This window comes from Phytophthora infestans, genomic scaffold (assembly GCF_000142945.1).
Source record: "Phytophthora infestans T30-4 supercont1.11 genomic scaffold, whole genome shotgun sequence".
In the NCBI taxonomy this organism is placed as follows: Eukaryota; Oomycota; class Peronosporomycetes; order Peronosporales; family Peronosporaceae; genus Phytophthora; species Phytophthora infestans.
The window spans coordinates 2,163,332-2,183,207 of record NW_003303748.1 but is presented as its reverse complement, the minus strand read 5'-3'; the positions used below and the strand labels follow the sequence as shown (position 1 = coordinate 2,183,207).

The window sequence follows — 19,876 nt, the reverse complement described above, 5'->3', positions numbered from 1 at the left end:
TCCATCGCCGCCCACAATAATGGCAATGCCAATGTAGCTGCAATGGATCCTCCCATGAGCTGTTATACGGCAGGTGCAATATGATCTACGAGAAAAGCGGTCGAAATGCGGCCAGCTCCAGTCCCCATATTATAAAAGCACGGCCCCTCTGGACCTGTAAACGTTGCTGCCGTCAATGCATCAGGATAGGGTTGGGTGTTGTCTATGTAGACGTCAACAACCCCTTTGCGCGTTCTCCAACGTCCTTGTCGGTTAACAAAGTCCTTTGAGCTACCACTCCGAGTCGCGTACGTTGCAGCACCTTTGCGAATGCTGTGTGTCCCCAGCTTTCCTGTCTTGAGCTTCTTAAATGAGTCGTTCTTCACCATGCTAGTCAAGAATCGTCGAACTACATGATCACCGTCCTTAGGATTGCCGTACACAAACTTAGAGCTCATGACACTTGACGTAGACTCTATAAAGACAGCGAGGTTGAGAAGTACACACATCTTGGGATCCAGGCTATCAATAATGATCTGCTCTGGAGCATCTCGCTCTTCGTGAATATTTTTTGACCACCGCATCTGCAAAAGTAGTGTGGAAGGGTATTGTGTGTTAGGTGAGAGGTTTGCGAATTGCAACTTCATCATGTCGTCAATCCAGGCGCAAATATGCCACTGCAGTGTTAGCACACTGCTAACCAAGTATGATGAGTCATCCGATTTCCATCGAGCCCGAACTAAAAGCAGTAAGTTCAGAACTCAGCAAACTCCACAGCTCGGCGAGCTTTGGATTCTGCCCCCTCGCGACGTACCTCAAACTTTTTCACCTTCTTGATCAGCTTGTTCACAGCGTCCGAGCGTGTTGGGTTACCGCGTTCGTTCACAGGATCCGATGTTGTATTTATTCGCGGCATAAAAGATGATATAGCTTTCTTAGCAAACTCAAGCGTGCTTGAGCGACGGTGAATAGGTTTCATGGATTCATCTGGCTCTGGGTCGCCGTAAGCCTGCTGGTTCATCCAGCGACAGACGTGATCTGGTGTGATGTTAAGGAGCTCGCCCATAGTGAAGACGTAGTCGCCGCTGTACGCCACGCCGTTCGTGAAGGCCATGAACCTCATGAGCTCCGGTTTGTAGCGACTTGTCATGATGGCGTGTTTTTCTGTACTGATTATTAATACTCTCCATGAAAGCCAGTGTAAGTCGACTTATTTTTTGTAGAGAGGCTACACTGGACGGCTTGCAACTCTACACAGACTTTTTTGTATCAGTCCTGGTTGCAAAAGATGACACTTTGTGCTATGGTACATGCAACAATAGTTGCCGACGACACCTACTTGAGCGGGACCGTACCGACCACGATCCAGGCCGGTACCATGCCATTGGCCAATCACAGACTGCCAATCTAAAAAAATACAACCTCGGTTGCAAGTGGCTGGTAATGTATAAATACCAGCACGTTTTGCAACTCGGCTTGCAGCAGGATTCTGATTGGGTATAATTAGATTAGGGACCAAGGGTATCAACAAGTACGTGGTCATCTACATGTACTACAAATTTTGCACTACACACGCAGATTGGGATGTCTGCTGCGCCTACGATCAGCACGGAGAGCCGCCAAGACGTTTGAAACAGAGAGCTGTCTACCGTAAACCGAATACACTTTGTCAATTGCTGTGTCACTCGTGAAACCCGAGCGAACCAGACTTGACACAACGTCCCAAAACACCTTTCGTCTTGAGTAGGCAAACTTGTTAGCGCCACGTTCGGCTGCTGTAAAGTCCTTCGCTGCCTTCAATTCTGCACAGCCAACTTTATATTCATGCCATAGTTCGTACAGATCTTTGGTCGTTTTGATAGTCGGGCTGCACGTTGCCTTGTAGGGGGCACTTCTCCGGCAGGAATGTGGGCAGAGACATCTCGACGAACGCCAGGCTGTATGGCAACGCGTCGAACTATTGCCTGGAGTTTTTGCAGATCTCTCTGGATATCGCGTCGTAATTGCTGAACTTCATCCGCTGTATGGCGGCGAATTGCTGCTATTTGAGCGTACAGTGCTGCGAACTCGCGACGACTAACTTCCCCACCCGACACATTACCACCAGAACGTGTAACAACTGCATTGTTCTCTTGATCAGGGCCCTCACTGCTGTCCATTATGACGAGGTTTAGCTGCGAGCCATCGCCAGTGACGAAAATTCCCTCCCGAACAACAGGATTTAGCCCTGAAGTGTCAGCAATATTAGCAAATGCGCGTAAAATTCTCTGCTGTAGCTTTTTCGGTAATAAAGCGTACTCGTAGTTCTCAGATGGTTCCATCGCCACCCACAATAATGGCAATGCCAATGTAGCTGCAATGGATCCTCCCATGAGCTGTTATACGGCAGGTGCAATCTAATCTACGAGAAATGCGGTCGAAATGCGGCCAGCTCCAGTCCCCATATTATAAAAGCACGGCCCCTCTGGACCTGTTAACGTTGCTGCCGTCAATGCATCAGGATAGGGTTGGGTGTTGTCTATGTAGACGTCAACAACCGCTTTGCGCGTTCTCCAACGTCCTCGTCGGCTAACAAAGTCCTTTGAGCTACCACTCCGAGTCGCGTACGTTGCAGCACCTTTGCGAAGGCTGTGTGTCCCCAGCTTTCCTGTCTTGAGCTTCTTAAATGAGTCGTTCTTCACCATGCTAGTCAAGAACTGTCGAACTACATGATCACCGTCCTTAGGATTGCCGTACACAAACTCAGAGCTCATGACACTTGACGTAGACTCTATATGGACAGCGAGGTTGAGAAGTACACACATCTTGGGATCCAGGCTATCAATAATGATCTGCTCTGGAGCATCTCGCTCTTCGTGAATATTTTTTGACCACCGCATCTGCAAAAGTAGTGTGGAAGGGTATTGTGTGTTAGGTGAGAGGTTTGCGAATTGCAACTTCATCATGTCGTCAATCCAGGCGCAAATATGCCACTGCAGTGTTAGCACACTGCTAACCAAGTATGATGAGTCATCCGATTTCCATCGAGCCCGAACTAAAAGCAGTAAGTTCAGAACTCAGCAAACTCCACAGCTCGGCGAGCTTTGGATTCTGCCCCCTCGCGACGTACCTCAAACTTTTTCACCTTCTTGATCAGCTTGTTCACAGCGTCCGAGCGTGTTGGGTTACCGCGTTCGTTCACAGGATCCCATGTTGTATTTATTCGCGGCATAAAAGATGATATAGCTTTCTTAGCAAACTCAAGCGTGCTTGAGCGACGGTGAATAGGTTTCATGGATTCATCTGGCTCTGGGTCGCCGTAAGCCTGCTGGTTCATATAGCGACAGACGTGATCTGGTGTGATGTTAAGGAGCTCGCCCATAGTGAAGACGTAGTCGCCGCTGTACGCCACGCCGTTCGTGAAGGCCATGAACCTCATGAGCTCCGGTTTGTAGCGACTTGTCATGATGGCGTGTTTTTCTGTACTGATTATTAATACTCTCCATGAAAGCCAGTGTAAGTCGACTTATTTTTTATAGAGAGGCTACACTGGACGGCTTGCAACTCTACACAGACTTTTTTTGTATCAGTCCCGGTTGCAAAAGATGACACTTTGTGCTATGGTACATGCAACAATAGTTGCCGACGACACCTACTTGAGCGGGACCGTACCGACCACGATCCAGGCCGGTACCATGCCATTGGCCAATCACAGACTGCCAATCTAAAAAAATACAACCTCGGTTGCAAGTGGCTGGTAATGTATAAATACCAGCACGTTTTGCAACTCGGTTTGCAACAGGATTCTGATTGGGTATAATTAGATTAGGGACCAAGGGTATCAACAAGTACGTGGTCATCTACATGTACTACAAATTTTGCACTACACACGCAGATTGGGATGTCTGCTGCGCCTACGATCAGCACGGAGAGCCGCCAAGACGTTTGAAACAGAGAGCTGTCTACCGTAAACCGAATACACTTTGTCAATTGCTGTGTCACTCGTGAAACCCGAGCGAACCAGACTTGACACAACGTCCCAAAACACCTTTCGTCTTGAGTAGGCAAGCTTGTTAGCGCCACGTTCGGCTGCTGAAAAGTCCTTCGCTGCCTTCAATTCTGCACAGCCAACTTTATATTCATGCCATAGTTCGTACAGATCTTTGGTAGTTTTGATAGTCGGGCTGCACGTTGCCTTGTAGGGGGCACTTCTCCGGCAGGAATGTGGGCAGAGACATCTCGACGAACGCCAGGCTGTATGGCAACGCGTCGAACTATTGCCTGGAGTTTTTGCAGATCTCTCTGGATATCGCGTCGTAATTGCTGAACTTCATCCGCTGTATGGCGGCGAATTGCTGCTATTTGAGCGTACAGTGCTGCGAACTCGCGACGACTAACTTCCCCACCCGACACATTACCACCAGAACGTGTAACAACTGCATTGTTCTCTTGATCAGGGCCCTCACTGCTGTCCATTATGACGAGGTTTAGCTGCGAGCCATCGCCAGTGACGAAAATTCCCTCCCGAACAACAGGATTTAGCCCTGAAGTGTCAGCAATATTAGCAAATGCGCGTAAAATTCTCTGCTGTAGCTTTTTCGGTAATAAAGCGTACTCGTAGTTCTCAGATGGTTCCATCGCCACCCACAATAATGGCAATGCCAATGTAGCTGCAATGGATCCTCCCATGAGCTGTTATACGGCAGGTGCAATCTGATCTACGAGAAAAGCGGTCGAAATGCGGCCAGCTCCAGTCCCCATATTATAAAAGCACGGCCCCTCTGGACCTGTTAACGTTGCTGCCGTCAATGCATCAGGATACGGTTGGGTGTTGTCTATGTAGACGTCAACAACCCCTTTGCGCGTTCTCCAACGTCCTCGTCGGCTAACAAAGTCCTTTGAGCTACCACTCCGAGTCGCGTACGTTGCAGCACCTTTGCGAAGGCTGTGTGTCCCCAGCTTTCCTGTCTTGAGCTTCTTAAATGAGTCGTTATTCACCATGCTAGTCAAGAACCGTCGAACTACATGGTCACCGTCCTTAGGATTGCCGTACACAAACTCAGAGCTCATGACACTTGACGTAGACTCTATATGGACAGCGAGGTTGAGAAGTACACACATCTTGGGATCCAGGCTATCAATAATGATCTGCTCTGGAGCATCTCGCTCTTCGTGAATATTTTTTGACCACCGCATCTGCAAAAGTAGTGTGGAAGGGTATTGTGTGTTAGGTGAGAGGTTTGCGAATTGCAACTTCATCATGTCGTCAATCCGGGCGCAAATATGCCACTGCAGTGTTAGCACACTGCGAACCAAGTATGATGAGTCATCCGATTTCCATCGAGCCCGAACTAAAAGCAGTAAGTTCAGAACTCAGCAAACTCCACAGCTCGGCGAGCTTTGGATTCTGCCCCCTCGCGACGTACCTCAAACTTTTTCACCTTCTTGATCAGCTTGTTCACAGCGTCCGAGCGTGTTGGGTTACCGCGTTCGTTCACAGGATCCCATGTTGTATTTATTCGCGGCATAAAAGATGATATAGCTTTCTTAGCAAACTCAAGCGTGCTTGAGCGACGGTGAATAGGTTTCATGGATTCATCTGGCTCTGGGTCGCCGTAAGCCTGCTGGTTCATCCAGCGACAGACGTGATCTGGTGTGATGTTAAGGAGCTCGCCCATAGTGAAGACGTAGTCGCCGCTGTACGCCACGCCGTTCGTGAAGGCCATGAACCTCATGAGCTCCGGTTTGTAGCGACTTGTCATGATGGCGTGTTTTTCTGTACTGATTATTAATACTCTCCATGAAAGCCAGTGTAAGTCCGACTTTTTTTTTGTAGAGAGGCTACACTGGACGGCTTGCAACTCTACACAGACTTTTTTGTATCAGTCCTGGTTGCAAAAGATGACACTTTGTGCTATGGTACATGCAACAATAGTTGCCGACGACACCTACTTGAGCGGGACCGTACCGACCACGATCCAGGCCGGTACCATGCCATTGGCCAATCACAGACTGCCAATCTAAAAAAATACAACCTCGGTTGCAAGTGGCCGGTAATGTATAAATACCAGCACGTTTTGCAACTCGGCTTGCAACAGGATTCTGATTGGGTATAATTAGATTAGGGACCAAGGGTATCAACAAGTACGTGGTCATCTACATGTACTACAAATTTTGCACTACACACGCAGATTGGGATGTCTGCTGCGCCTACGATCAGCACGGAGAGCCGCCAAGACGTTTGAAACAGAGAGCTGTCTACCGTAAACCGAATACACTTTGTCAATTGCTGTGTCACTCGTGAAACCCGAGCGAACCAGACTTGACACAACGTCCCAAAACACCTTTCGTCTTGAGTAGGCAAACTTGTTAGCGCCACGTTCGGCTGCTGTAAAGTCCTTCGCTGCCTTCAATTCTGCACAGCCAACTTTATATTCATGCCATAGTTCGTACAGATCTTTGGTCGTTTTGATAGTCGGGCTGCACGTTGCCTTGTAGGGGGCACTTCTCCGGCAGGAATGTGGGCAGAGACATCTCGACGAACGCCAGGCTGTATGGCAACGCGTCGAACTATTGCCTGGCGTTTTTGCAGATCTCTCTGGATATCGCGTCGTAATTGCTGAACTTCATCCGCTGTATGGCGGCGAATTGCTGCTATTTGAGCGTACAGTGCTGCGAACTCGCGACGACTAACTTCCCCACCCGACACATTACCACCAGAACGTGTAACAACTGCATTGCTCTCTTGATCAGGGCCCTCACTGATGTCCATTATGACGAGGTTTAGCTGCGAGCCATCGCCAGTGACGAAAATTCCCTCCCGAACAACAGGATTTAGCCCTGAAGTGTCAGCAATATTAGCAAATGCGCGTAAAATTCTCTGCTGTAGCTTTTTCGGTAATAAAGCGTACTCGTAGTTCTCAGATGGTTCCATCGCCGCCCACAATAATGGCAATGCCAATGTAGCTGCAATGGATCCTCCCATGAGCTGTTATACGGCAGGTGCAATATGATCTACGAGAAAAGCGGTCGAAATGCGGCCAGCTCCAGTCCCCATATTATAAAAGCACGGCCCCTCTGGACCTGTTAACGTTGCTGCCGTCAATGCATCAGGATACGGTTGGGTGTTGTCTATGTAGACGTCAACAACCGCTTTGCGCGTTCTCCAACGTCCTCGTCGGCTAACAAAGTCCTTTGAGCTACCACTCCGAGTCGCGTACGTTGCAGCACCTTTGCGAAGGCTGTGTGTCCCCAGCTTTCCTGTCTTGAGCTTCTTAAATGAGTCGTTCTTCACCATGCTAGTCAAGAACCGTCGAACTACATGATCACCGTCCTTAGGATTGCCGTACACAAACTCAGAGCTCATGACACTTGACGTAGACTCTATATGGACAGCGAGGTTGAGAAGTACACACATCTTGGGATCCAGGCTATCAATAATGATCTGCTCTGGAGCATCTCGCTCTTCGTAAATATTTTTTGACCACCGCATCTGCAAAAGTAGTGTGGAAGGGTATTGTGTGTTAGGTGAGAAGTTTGCGAATTGCAACTTCATCATGTCGTCAATCCGGGCGCAAATATGCCACTGCAGTGTTAGCACACTGCGAACCAAGTATGATGAGTCATCCGATTTCCATCGAGCCCGAACTAAAAGCAGTAAGTTCAGAACTCAGCAAACTCCACAGCTCGGCGAGCTTTGGATTCTGCCCCCTCGCGACGTACCTCAATTTTTTTCACCTTCTTGATCAGCTTGTTCACAGCGTCCGAGCGTGTTGGGCTACCGCGTTCGTTCACAGAATCCCATGTTGTATTTATTCGCGGCATAAAAGATGATATAGCTTTCTTAGCAAACTCAAGCGTGCTTGAGCGACGGTGAATAGGTTTCATGGATTCATCTGGCTCTGGGTCGCGTAAGCCTGCTGGTTCATCCAGCGACAGACGTGATCTGGTGTGATGTTAAGGAGCTCGCCCATAGTGAAGACGTAGTCGCCGCTGTACGCCACGCCGTTCGTGAAGGCCATGAACCTCATGAGCTCCGGTTTGTAGCGACTTGTCATGATAGCGTGTTTTTCTGTACTGATTATTAATACTCTCCATGAAAGCCAGTGTAAATCGACTTATTTTTTGTAGAGAGGCTACACTGGACGGCTTGCAACTCTACACAGACTTTTTTGTATCAGTCCTGGTTGCAAAAGATGACACTTTGTGCTATGGTACATGCAACAATAGTTGCCGACGACACCTACTTGAGTGGGACCGTACCGACCACGATCCAGGCCGGTACCATGCCATTGGCCAATCACAGACTGCCAATCAAAAAAAATACAACCTCGGTTGCAAGTGGCTGGTAATGTATAAATACCAGCACGTTTTGCAACTCGGCTTGCAGCAGGATTCTGATTGGGTATAATTAGATTAGGGACCAAGGGTATCAACAAGTACGTGGTCATCTACATGTACTACAAATTTTGCACTACACACGCAGATTGGGATGTCTGCTGCGCCTACGATCAGCACGGAGAGCCGCCAAGACGTTTGAAACAGAGAGCTGTCTACCGTAAACCGAATACACTTTGTCAATTGCTGTGTCACTCGTGAAACCCGAGCGAACCAGACTTGACACAACGTCCCAAAACACCTTTCGTCTTGAGTAGGCAAACTTGTTAGCGCCACGTTCGGCTGCTGTAAAGTCCTTCGCTGCCTTCAATATCTGCACAGCCAACTTTATATTCATGCCATAGTTCGTACAGATCTTTGGTCGTTTTGATAGTCGGGCTGCACGTTGCCTTGTAGGGGGCACTTCTCCGGCAGGAATGTGGGCAGAGACATCTCGACGAACGCCAGGCTGTATGGCAACGCGTCGAACTATTGCCTGGAGTTTTTGCAGATCTCTCTGGATATCGCGTCGTAATTGCTGAACTTCATCCGCTGTATGGCGGCGAATTGCTGCTATTTGAGCGTACAGTGCTGCGAACTCGCGACGACTAACTTCCCCACCCGACACATTACCACCAGAACGTGTAACAACTGCATTGTTCTCTTGATCAGGGCCCTCACTGCTGTCCATTATGACGAGGTTTAGCTGCGAGCCATCGCCAGTGACGAAAATTCCCTTCCGAACAACAGGATTTAGCCCTGAAGTGTCAGCAATATTAGCAAATGCGCGTAAAATTCTCTGCTGTAGCTTTTTCGGTAATAAAGCGTACTCGTAGTTCTCAGATGGTTCCATCGCCACCCACAATAATGGCAATGCCAATGTAGCTGCAATGGATCCTCCCATGAGCTGTTATACGGCAGGTGCAATATGATCTACGAGAAAAGCGGTCGAAATGCGGCCAGCTCCAGTCCCCATATTATAAAAGCACGGCCCCTCTGGACCTGCTAACGTTGCTGCCGTCAATGCATCAGGATACGGTTGGGTGTTGTCTATGTAGACGTCAACAACCTATTTGCGCGTTCTCCAACGTCCTCGTCGGTTAACAAAGTCCTTTGAGCTACCACTCCGAGTCGCGTACGTTGCAGCACCTTTGCGAAGGCTGTGTGTCCCCAGCTTTCCTGTCTTGAGCTTCTTAAATGAGTCGTTATTCACCATGCTAGTCAAGAACCGTCGAACTACATGGTCACCGTCCTTAGGATTGCCGTACACAAACTCAGAGCTCATGACACTTGACGTAGACTCTATATGGACAGCGAGGTTGAGAAGTACACACATCTTGGGATCCAGGCTATCAATAATGATCTGCTCTAGAGCATCTCGCTCTTCGTGAATATTTTTTGACCACCGCATCTGCAAAAGTAGTGTGGAAGGGTATTGTGTGTTAGGTGAGAAGTTTGCGAATTGCAACTTCATCATGTCGTCAATCCGGGCGCAAATATGCCACTGCAGTGTTAGCACACTGCTAACCAAGTATGATGAGTCATCCGATTTCCATCGAGCCCGAACTAAAAGCAGTAAGTTCAGAACTCAGCAAACTCCACAGCTCGGCGAGCTTTGGATTCTGCCCCCTCGCGACGTACCTCAATTTTTTTCACCTTCTTGATCAGGTTGTTCACAGCGTCCGAGCGTGTTGGGTTACCGCGTTCGTTCACAGGATCCGATGTTGTATTTATTCGCGGCATAAAAGATGATATAGCTTTCTTAGCAAACTCAAGCGTGCTTGAGCGACGGTGAATAGGTTTCATGGATTCATCTGGCTCCGGGTCGCCGTAAGCCTGCTGGTTCATATAGCGACAGACGTGATCTGGTGTGATGTTAAGGAGCTCGCCCATAGTGAAGACGTAGTCGCCGCTGTACGCCACGCCGTTCGTGAAGGCCATGAACCTCATGAGCTCCGGTTTGTAGCGACTTGTCATGATGGCGTGTTTTTCTGTACTGATTATTAATACTCTCCATGAAAGCCAGTGTAAATCGACTTATTTTTTGTAGAGAGGCTACACTGGACGGCTTGCAACTCTACACAGACTTTTTTGTACCAGTCCCGGTTGCAAAAGATGACACTTTGTGCTATGGTACATGCAACAATAGTTGCCGACGACACCTACTTGAGCGGGACCGTACCGACCACGATCCAGGCCGGTACCATGCCATTGGCCAATCACAGACTGCCAATCTAAAAAAATACAACCTCGGTTGCAAGTGGCTGGTAATGTATAAATACCAGCACGTTTTGCAACTCGGTTTGCAACAGGATTCTGATTGGGTATAATTAGATTAGGGACCAAGGGTATCAACAAGTACGTGGTCATCTACATGTACTACAAATTTTGCACTACACACGCAGATTGGGATGTCTGCTGCGCCTACGATCAGCACGGAGAGCCGCCAAGACGTTTGAAACAGAGAGCTGTCTACCGTAAACCGAATACACTTTGTCAATTGCTGTGTCACTCGTGAAACCCGAGCGAACCAGACTTGACACAACGTCCCAAAACACCTTTCGTCTTGAGTAGGCAAACTTGTTAGCGCCACGTTCGGCTGCTGTAAAGTCCTTCGCTGCCTTCAATTCTGCACAGCCAACTTTATATTCATGCCATAGTTCGTACAGATCTTTGGTCGTTTTGATAGTCGGGCTGCACGTTGCCTTGTAGGGGGCACTTCTCCGGCAGGAATGTGGGCAGAGACATCTCGACGAACGCCAGGCTGTATGGCAACGCGTCGAACTATTGCCTGGAGTTTTTGCAGATCTCTCTGGATATCGCGTCGTAATTGCTGAACTTCATCCGCTGTATGGCGGCGAATTGCTACTATTTGAACGTACAGTGCTGCGAACTCGCGACGACTAACTTCCCCACCCGACACATTACCACCAGAACGTGTAACAACTGCATTGTTCTCTTGATCAGGGCCCTCACTGCTGTCCATTATGACGAGGTTTAGCTGCGAGCCATCGCCAGTGACGAAAATTCCCTCCCGAACAACAGGATTTAGCCCTGAAGTGTCAGCAATATTAGCAAATGCGCGTAAAATTCTCTGCTGTAGCTTTTTCGGTAATAAAGCGTACTCGTAGTTCTCAGATGGTTCCATCGCCGCCCACAATAATGGCAATGCCAATGTAGCTGCAATGGATCCTCCCATGAGCTGTTATACGGCAGGTGCAATCTGATCTACGAGAAAAGTGGTCGAAATGCGGCCAGCTCCAGTCCCCATATTATAAAAGCACGGCCCCTCTGGACCTGTTAACGTTGCTGCCGTCAATGCATCAGGATACGGTTGGGTGTTGTCTATGTAGACGTCAACAACCCCTTTGCGCGTTCTCCAACGTCCTCGTCGGCTAACAAAGTCCTTTGAGCTACCACTCCGAGTCGCGTACGTTGCAGCACCTTTGCGAAGGCTGTGTGTCCCCAGCTTTCCTGTCTTGAGCTTCTTAAATGAGTCGTTATTCACCATGCTAGTCAAGAACCGTCGAACTACATGGTCACCGTCCTTAGGATTGCCGTACACAAACTCAGAGCTCATGACACTTGACGTAGACTCTATATGGACAGCGAGGTTGAGAAGTACACACATCTTGGGATCCAGGCTATCAATAATGATCTGCTCTGGAGCATCTCGCTCTTCGTGAATATTTTTTGACCACCGCATCTGCAAAAGTAGTGTGGAAGGGTATTGTGTGTTAGGTGAGAGGTTTGCGAATTGCAACTTCATCATGTCGTCAATCCGGGCGCAAATATGCCACTGCAGTGTTAGCACACTGCTAACCAAGTATGATGAGTCATCCGATTTCCATCGAGCCCGAACTAAAAGCAGTAAGTTCAGAACTCAGCAAACTCCACAGCTCGGCGAGCTTTGGATTCTGCCCCCTCGCGACGTACCTCAATTTTTTTCACCTTCTTGATCAGCTTGTTCACAGCGTCCGAGCGTGTTGGGTTACCGCGTTCGTTCACAGGATCCGATGTTGTATTTATTCGCGGCATAAAAGATGATATAGCTTTCTTAGCAAACTCAAGCGTGCTTGAGCGACGGTGAATAGGTTTCATGGATTCATCTGGCTCTGGGTCGCCGTAAGCCTGCTGGTTCATCCAGCGACAGACGTGATCTGGTGTGATGTTAAGGAGCTCGCCCATAGTGAAGACGTAGTCGCCGCTGTACGCCACGCCGTTCGTGAAGGCCATGAACCTCATGAGCTCCGGTTTGTAGCGACTTGTCATGATGGCGTGTTTTTCTGTACTGATTATAAATACTCTTCATGAAAGCCAGTGTAAGTCCGACTTATTTTTTGTAGAGAGGCTACACTGGACGGCTTGCAACTCTACACAGACTTTTTTGTATCAGTCCTGGTTGCAAAAGATGACACTTTGTGCTATGGTACATGCAACAATAGTTGCCGACGACACCTACTTGAGCGGGACCGTACCGACCACGATCCAGGCCGGTACCATGCCATTGGCCAATCACAGACTGCCAATCTAAAAAAATACAACCTCGTGGCTGGTAATGTAGTAGTATTGTTGACCATCACAAAATCAGACAACAACAATCCGAGGGCAACTTCCACTGGTGAAACCGCAAAAACGTTCTGACAACCATGCGTTGAATGTGCGGTGAGCGTCACGGCATACAGAGGCACACGACGAGAAGATGAGGGTCTTGGATTCTTGGTAAAAGACGCCACTTGCTGGGGCAGACGAAATGTGCCTCCGAGCTCATAAAGCGGTCCTGTGCGATGAACCGTTCCTGCGCGTGACCAATACCACCGGTGACGCTCTAATTTCTTATGCCCGGCGTCACTAAGGCCAGAGTGGTCTATCCAGTAGCGACGAAATACCAGTAGACTACGTATTTATGGCCAGCGCTGTACACTCGTAAAGGTCCTACGCTCGGAAATTGCAATTTATTTCGCTTTCAGGAAGTATCGGAAAAGATTACGACGTAGTTCTTGTATCTTTTTTTGAAGACATCCCTATGTTGATGCCAACTAAAGTTTTTATCAGCGCGGATAAGTACTATTCTGTCAGAGTTTCCTGTAGAAGCACATACTTGTCTTGTCGTCTTGCGCTTCTAGCCAACTTGCGACCCTTCGACCGGAAGGTGGTCGGTAATCTCATAGTCAACTCCAATGACCATGATGTTTACACTGCAGGCTTTGAATGCTTGGTCAGGATGACTCCGAGTAGCTCGCAGTGGCGACGAAGCAACTTCCACAACGTTCTTCTTGAAGTCTTCCTTGCGCACCGGTAACCTAAACGTTTCTAGCCTAGCCATTGGAACGACAAAATACAGTTCAACCACAGCAACTTGGTTTAGATCGCCAGCGACGAGTCCGTTCAACAGGTCGATGAAGTATTTCCCGTCAAACGCATGGCACTTAGCGCGCGTCACTTGAACAAACCGGACCAGGTGTGCTGCTTTGTCGATAAAAACTGCGTCGTATCCGCCTTGGTTCCACTTGACTGGAGCCACCCACTTCGGAGCATCCAATGAAACACCAATCGGGTACTTGTCCGGATCAAAAAAGACGATGCTTGATCTCTCCCACTTGCGACGTTGTAGTGCTGATTCCACATACACGCTCCACGTCAGGCCATTATGACTAAGCTGCGCAAAAAACCAAGCTTCAAGGATAAAACCGTCCGTGGAGGGATTCACGTTGCAAGCTCTCGCGAATTTTTGAACTAGACGCGGACCCATGGCCGTTGCAAAATGACGCACGACGTACTCGCTGACCAATCGAACGTCGTAACCATGAGGACTATTATACCGCGCAAGTAAACGGTTGACAGCTCCAGATGACGAATCGCCAACAAAGCCTTGAAGGTAAGTTTCAATGTTTGATGGTTCCACGAGTGCTTTGTCGAGTGCTTCAATCGCCGTTGCCGTCGTAACTTCAAACATGAGTCTAGCGCTTCCACCGGCCACAAAGTACTTCTCTTGCAACAACTTAATTCGCTCCGCCGCTTCCTTTTTTCGATTAGATTGTGTTCGATATGGTGGAAACATGGCCACTACAGTACGGAAGAAGTCGTCGTTCAGGACTGCCTTCTCGTAATCCTCAAAGCACCATGACGTCAGCTCAAAAAGCATCTGTGTATGTACTGGATGAAGCGTGTTTCCCACTGCGAGCGTTACGTGATGCAATTCGCTCGTTTGCACTTTCTCCAGATTGTGTAAGTCTCCAGTCGACATCTCCACATCCTCCATCTCAAAGTCCCGGAGCTCCTCATCCACGTTCGCTGGAATCGGCTTGTAAAGTTCTGGACGATATTCTTTTCCGACTGCAACCATCGAACAAACACACACTAGTCGATGCTTGATTTTGTCTTGTTGATGCCAACGTAGGCACTTGAGATGAGCGGCCTCTCCTGCTGCAGATGACTTGACGTACCCATCCAGAAATACAATCGTTTTCCTTGTCTGCGACGTCGTATTCAGGATTGCTGCCAGATCGCGCTCTATCGTCTCCTCCTTAACAACACAAACCGCTTTTTTGTTATCCTGAAGCCAAATTGAAATGCTTGTCACCTCGCGCGTAATGAATCCAGATTACGTCCCAATGCAATCGATTAAGGGACCAAGCGAAGGCAAGCGCTGCGCACGTCTTTCCTGTTCCAGGTGGGCCTACAACCCATAGACGGGCATACGTTTGGATTGAACACCTGCTCATCTCATTCCATTGCTCCACCAGAGGTGGCCGACGATAGAGGACCAGCGCATGATCAGGACGACCAATTCCGGTACCAGCGACGCACGATGGTGGCAATTCAATCAGTCGATCGTCATCTTTAACGAGGAGCCGAGGACACGGTTCAGGTGCGATATTCCATTCGACTTGTGGTACATCGATGGTAAAATCTGCTGGACGCTGCTTCGGCACTCGCACGATGAGCGCATCTTTCTTTGAGCTACCAAATGAGCCAATCGGCGAATCCTCTTCCAACGCCACCCCGTTCGCAATAACTTTGAGGTCCGATGGAGCGATCCCTGCGAGATGGCTGTCTCTAAATTCTTCCTTCACAGCATGTCGGACTCGAAACACTTTGGCGTTATCAATGCAATCAACGCAATCGGCAGAGGTCACAGCGGTGCCATCTTCGCCCACAAGCTGAAACCACACCTCGCGCGTCATCACTTCTTTCCACTCAGCAAATTTGAGAATAAAACTGAGATCCTTCACAAAATAACCTCAGTTGAGGTTTTATGCCAAGTTTGGCCTGAACGTACTTAGTTGAGATGCTGTGAACCACAGTTCTTTACCTACTTCTCCGGTCGGAAAAGAATGCTGACATAGCACCTCGTACAGTGCTGCACCCCGTTTTCGCGTCCTTGGACCTTCGATAAACTTCCGGATGTGATGATACTGAATACAAATGAACTTAAATTTGTAAGCTAAAATCTGCTTTATTTGCAAATCCTATATGGTCCACCCCCGCGAAAATGGGGTGCAGCACTGTATTCGGCGGGGTGGACCATATAGAGGGATCGCGCTAGTCCAACAGAAAATGGATAAGGTCTCTCACACACGCGTGATGGGTAACGTATTTTTTCTGTGTGCAACAGAGAATGGGCTTTCAAATAAATGACGAAGTGGCAGTAATTTACGCGGTAAGTGCTCGGTAAGTGCGTAAGTTTGATGTCGTTTATAGTGTACATGTCGCCTTTTATAGTCTACATAGTTTCTAGCGAATCAAATCTCGTCGTTTGCTTATGTGTCCTATACAATAATATGGCGCTGAGTATGAAAAATTGAACGCACAGCCGTTTTTCAAAATGTAGACTCGACTCGGGCAGGAACACCTCGCAAAAAACTCTAAGTCCCACGGGTTCTGTATAATTTTGGTTTTGTTCTGTTTGGCTTCAAAGTGATACCAAAATGAATTCGTGTTGAAGTTACCAGTAACTAATGTCTGCACTTACTTCTCTTCTTCCGGTTCGTCTTCAACTGGAAAGTGACTCTGTAGCTTGATCACCTTGTGCAAGTACCGCATGCGCAAATAGCCGACTGCTTCGTACAACGAGTCGCTCCAATAGTTGCTCCACTTATCGTGAGCTGCTCCAAAGAGCAGTAGCGCTAACACGACCAAGCACCAGAGGCCGCAGGACGAGCTATCCTGCTGCCCACAGCCAGTGATAGTTTCGTACTGGATCTGGTCCGTCATCTTCAGCATTGGATCTACGACAGTGCACACCGCCGTTCTGAGCGACGTGATGTTGCTCTTCAACTGCATCGGGTCGAACAGGAAGCATTGCTTTCTCTCCACATCAACGTAAAAAGCACCCCAATGATATCCGAGACTGACCGCACTAATAAGTTTCTTGACCCCTGGTTCAGCAGTACCATACGCGCCAGCGATCCGCTCCCTCTGCTCCGACATAGCAAAGTCTAGGAAGCGGGGGTTGACGATGCCGACATCTTCATAAGTCGATCGCATCATCAACAACGACCCAATAATTGATCCAGAGTGCAACCACACATTTTCTCGAAAATCGAGGAACTCACTGCCAAACTGGGCGTGTTTTCCAACGTACCACCTCCCCCAATTCAGGTCCTCAACGGCTTTTTTGTGGTCCGCCTGACCAAACATCATAACAATACTCATTTTGTGTCAGTTTTGTACAGGTTCTGTGTAACTTTGGTTTTTGAGACTGGTTACCTTCGTGATGTCCACCGAGTCTTTAAATGATTCCACAATGGAATCCACTTGAAACTCCACTTTGTCGATCCACTCCATAGTTGCCGTCACCATTTTGAAGTTGTTCTGGGCCTGCACAACCAAATTCATCAGCTTCAACTGCCCGTAGGTTGCACATCCGTATTCATCCCAACGCGCAAGTAAGTCTTGATCGCCTTTGTCATCAATTTCTTGGATGGCCTCTCGGATCTTCTCACCTTGAGGAATTGCCTTAATGGCAGGGACCGGTTGGCCGACGTTGTACTTGCGCACCACCAATGGGCCCACCACTTCCACACGTGGTAGCTCCATTCTGTCCCGAAGAGGTCTTGTTGTGCTGCTGCTATAAGGCCCGCTGAGGATTGCCATGTGGCACAGCTTCACCGCGCGCGCCTTCTTTCCCTCCCTGATGCACGTCTGGATGCGCTTCGCTTCTTTCAGCTCCTTCTTCGACACTTCTTTCTTCACGGCTCGCTTAGATAATCCTCTCCGTTTCGGTGGGGATCCAAACACAATCGGGGCGGCGGCGCTGTCAGCATTATTCGCCGCTAGCTTCTTCTTCGGTGCTGAGTTTGGTTTTTTGTGTACAATTTCTGTTTCGGCTTCCGTTTCCTTCGAGACTTCAGAGGTGGTAGCTTTACGAGCCGGGTCTTCCTCCTCTTGGTCCGGCGTTGACCTAATGGGCTGGTCTTCATCAAGTATCTTGTTCCAGCTCGGTTCTCCAAAAGACAGTTGAGAAATAGTGACGCTGTTGGTGGCGGAAACTTGCGACAGGTTAAGGAAAACGCTGGGTGTTGCTCCTGGCTCAATACCCGCGAAGTCTTCTAGTTGACCGGTGTGTAGAGCAGTATGAAAGCCCTCGAGCCACTTCATCGCTAGTCGAAAGGTTGTGGACGGCTGTAGAGACACCACGTCGATGATTTTCTCAGAGAGCTGCTTGCTGCGGCTGTACTTGGTATCTCTGTCAATTGTCGGTAGAGCTCGGATGGGTTGGCGGTTCACCCGGGTGAGGCCACCAGCAGAGACGTCTCCTGTTTCAATGCTGTTAGCTGGGCTCTGTACGATTCACCTCGACGAAAAAGTCCTCATCGGCGGAACCACTGTCTCGTAGTTGGCTTTACTGCGAAGGAACATGATGTGTCTGCATAGTAGAAGACACGTCTGCCTGAAAATACAGTCACACGTACAGAGCTACAACAGAAAACAAGTGTCGATTTCTAAACAGAACATAATACCATAAGCCGAAAATACACAAAACACGTACCCCCGCATTGACTTGGTATGTTTTACCTGTTGCAGGATTTGTCAGCGTCGTCCTCATACCGTCCACTTCAATGTCGTAGGACGCATTCAAACCCAAGGCCAATTTGTGCTGCTCTTCCACCATCTTAAATGCGTAGCTGCTCAGCTGCATTGCTAAAGCAGTCAGCTCCGGGTCTTCGGACATTGGAGACCGGCTACCAACGCGATGGAACTCAGCTCAATACCGTTCCTCCGCATAATTCTGCATCGTAATCAACATGGAGACCGGCTCGTCAATCGTGAAATTGCCATCCACAATCTCCTTGACTCGTCCCCACTTCGACTCCAACCGGTTGTTAGTATTGTTCTTCAAGTGCGGCACACCGCCACGCTTGAACATCACCCATTCTTCGGTAGTCGTGTCCCAGTGTTTCATGAAACTTTTGTACAGCAGATTTTCTTCATCTTTGCCGACCGTCTCCAGAAGCGCGTCCTTAAAGTCATCGTATTCCTGTTGAGATTCCGCGTTTACCAGTCCTTTCATGATCACCTTCAACTGCTTAGTCTCCAGTCCGCCAGCCCTACCCAAACGAGAGCACTGCTTCTTTAACCAAGTTTCCACGTGCCAGCGACATAGCAACTGCGTTGCATTAGGCCACCCCTCATTCAGCACTTCCTTTTGTGGAGAGCCTTGTCCGTCATTACCACTCTGATCTTGGGCCAATCCGGATTGTTTTTCTTGAAAACGTTCACAGCTAGAGCTAAATGTGGTTTCTCTTCTGTCGGTACCAGCGCTTGCTGCACATACTGCCCCTACCAACACACAAAACAGAATAGAAATTACATTTTTTTTGGTAGTACTCTTCACTCAGTTATTACCTTCCCGAACACATCATGAACTGCGAATTAAAGAGTTTGTAGCGGTTTGCGTTGGTCCCATGCGTCGCATCAACCAGAACAACTTCGGGAAACGCTGCAAACAACCGCTTTTGCCTTGCAGACTGAAACGTCACGACTCGAACCACGTTACTCTCGCTGTCCAATTTGAATTCAGCCGTATTTTCTGAGGCGCTTTCAATGAATTCATCAAGCACCGACAGCGCGCGCTCTGCATCACTTTTTCCTCCGCGGAACACCTGCTTCGCTGTCTGAGTCATGTTATGTACGGCTTTCAAAGTTGTGCGCTTGCCTAGACAGTCAAATCAGAATTAGCGCAACAAAATATACACCGAAGATTTACAAAAGGAATACGGTACCTGTCTTGGAACGAAGATACGCTAGTATACCTCTTGGTTTTGCACCAGCCTTGGCCATCACAGCGACGTCCTCGCAAAGTTGCGGGTTATCAATACGTCGGTTCTCAGCGTAGTTAAACCACTGATGGTGTGTCAAGTTGTGCTTGTGGATGCCAGTTGCTTTCACCACCAACAAAAAATTCTTTTCCACCAGGTCTAAGTCGCACACGAGCATTCACACGCGCCGTACAGCCTGTTGAACGCACAGTAGTGTGCTCGCGTTGACCAGTGCCCTTGCTGTCGAACGGCATTCCATGCGTACACAGGTATATTCT

The 19,876-nt window shown here is 48.6% G+C and overlaps 2 protein-coding genes across 2 annotated transcripts; both read right to left on the bottom strand.

Moving 5' to 3' along the window:
- Positions 1 to 454: 454 nt before the first annotated feature.
- PITG_07605 (uncharacterized protein) lies at positions 455 to 1,129 on the bottom strand (the record flags this gene model as incomplete). The annotated part of the gene is made up of 3 exons (XM_002904535.1): positions 455 to 518; positions 559 to 739; positions 790 to 1,129. The coding sequence occupies 3 exons, from the start codon at positions 1,127 to 1,129 to the stop codon at positions 455 to 457; spliced, it is 585 nt and encodes a 194-aa protein (XP_002904581.1).
- Positions 1,130 to 5,324: 4,195 nt separating this feature from the next.
- On the bottom strand, positions 5,325 to 5,720 carry PITG_07604 (uncharacterized protein; the record flags this gene model as incomplete). Its single annotated transcript, XM_002904534.1, has 1 exon — positions 5,325 to 5,720. The coding sequence occupies one exon, from the start codon at positions 5,718 to 5,720 to the stop codon at positions 5,325 to 5,327; it is 396 nt and encodes a 131-aa protein (XP_002904580.1).
- Positions 5,721 to 19,876: the final 14,156 nt, after the last annotated feature.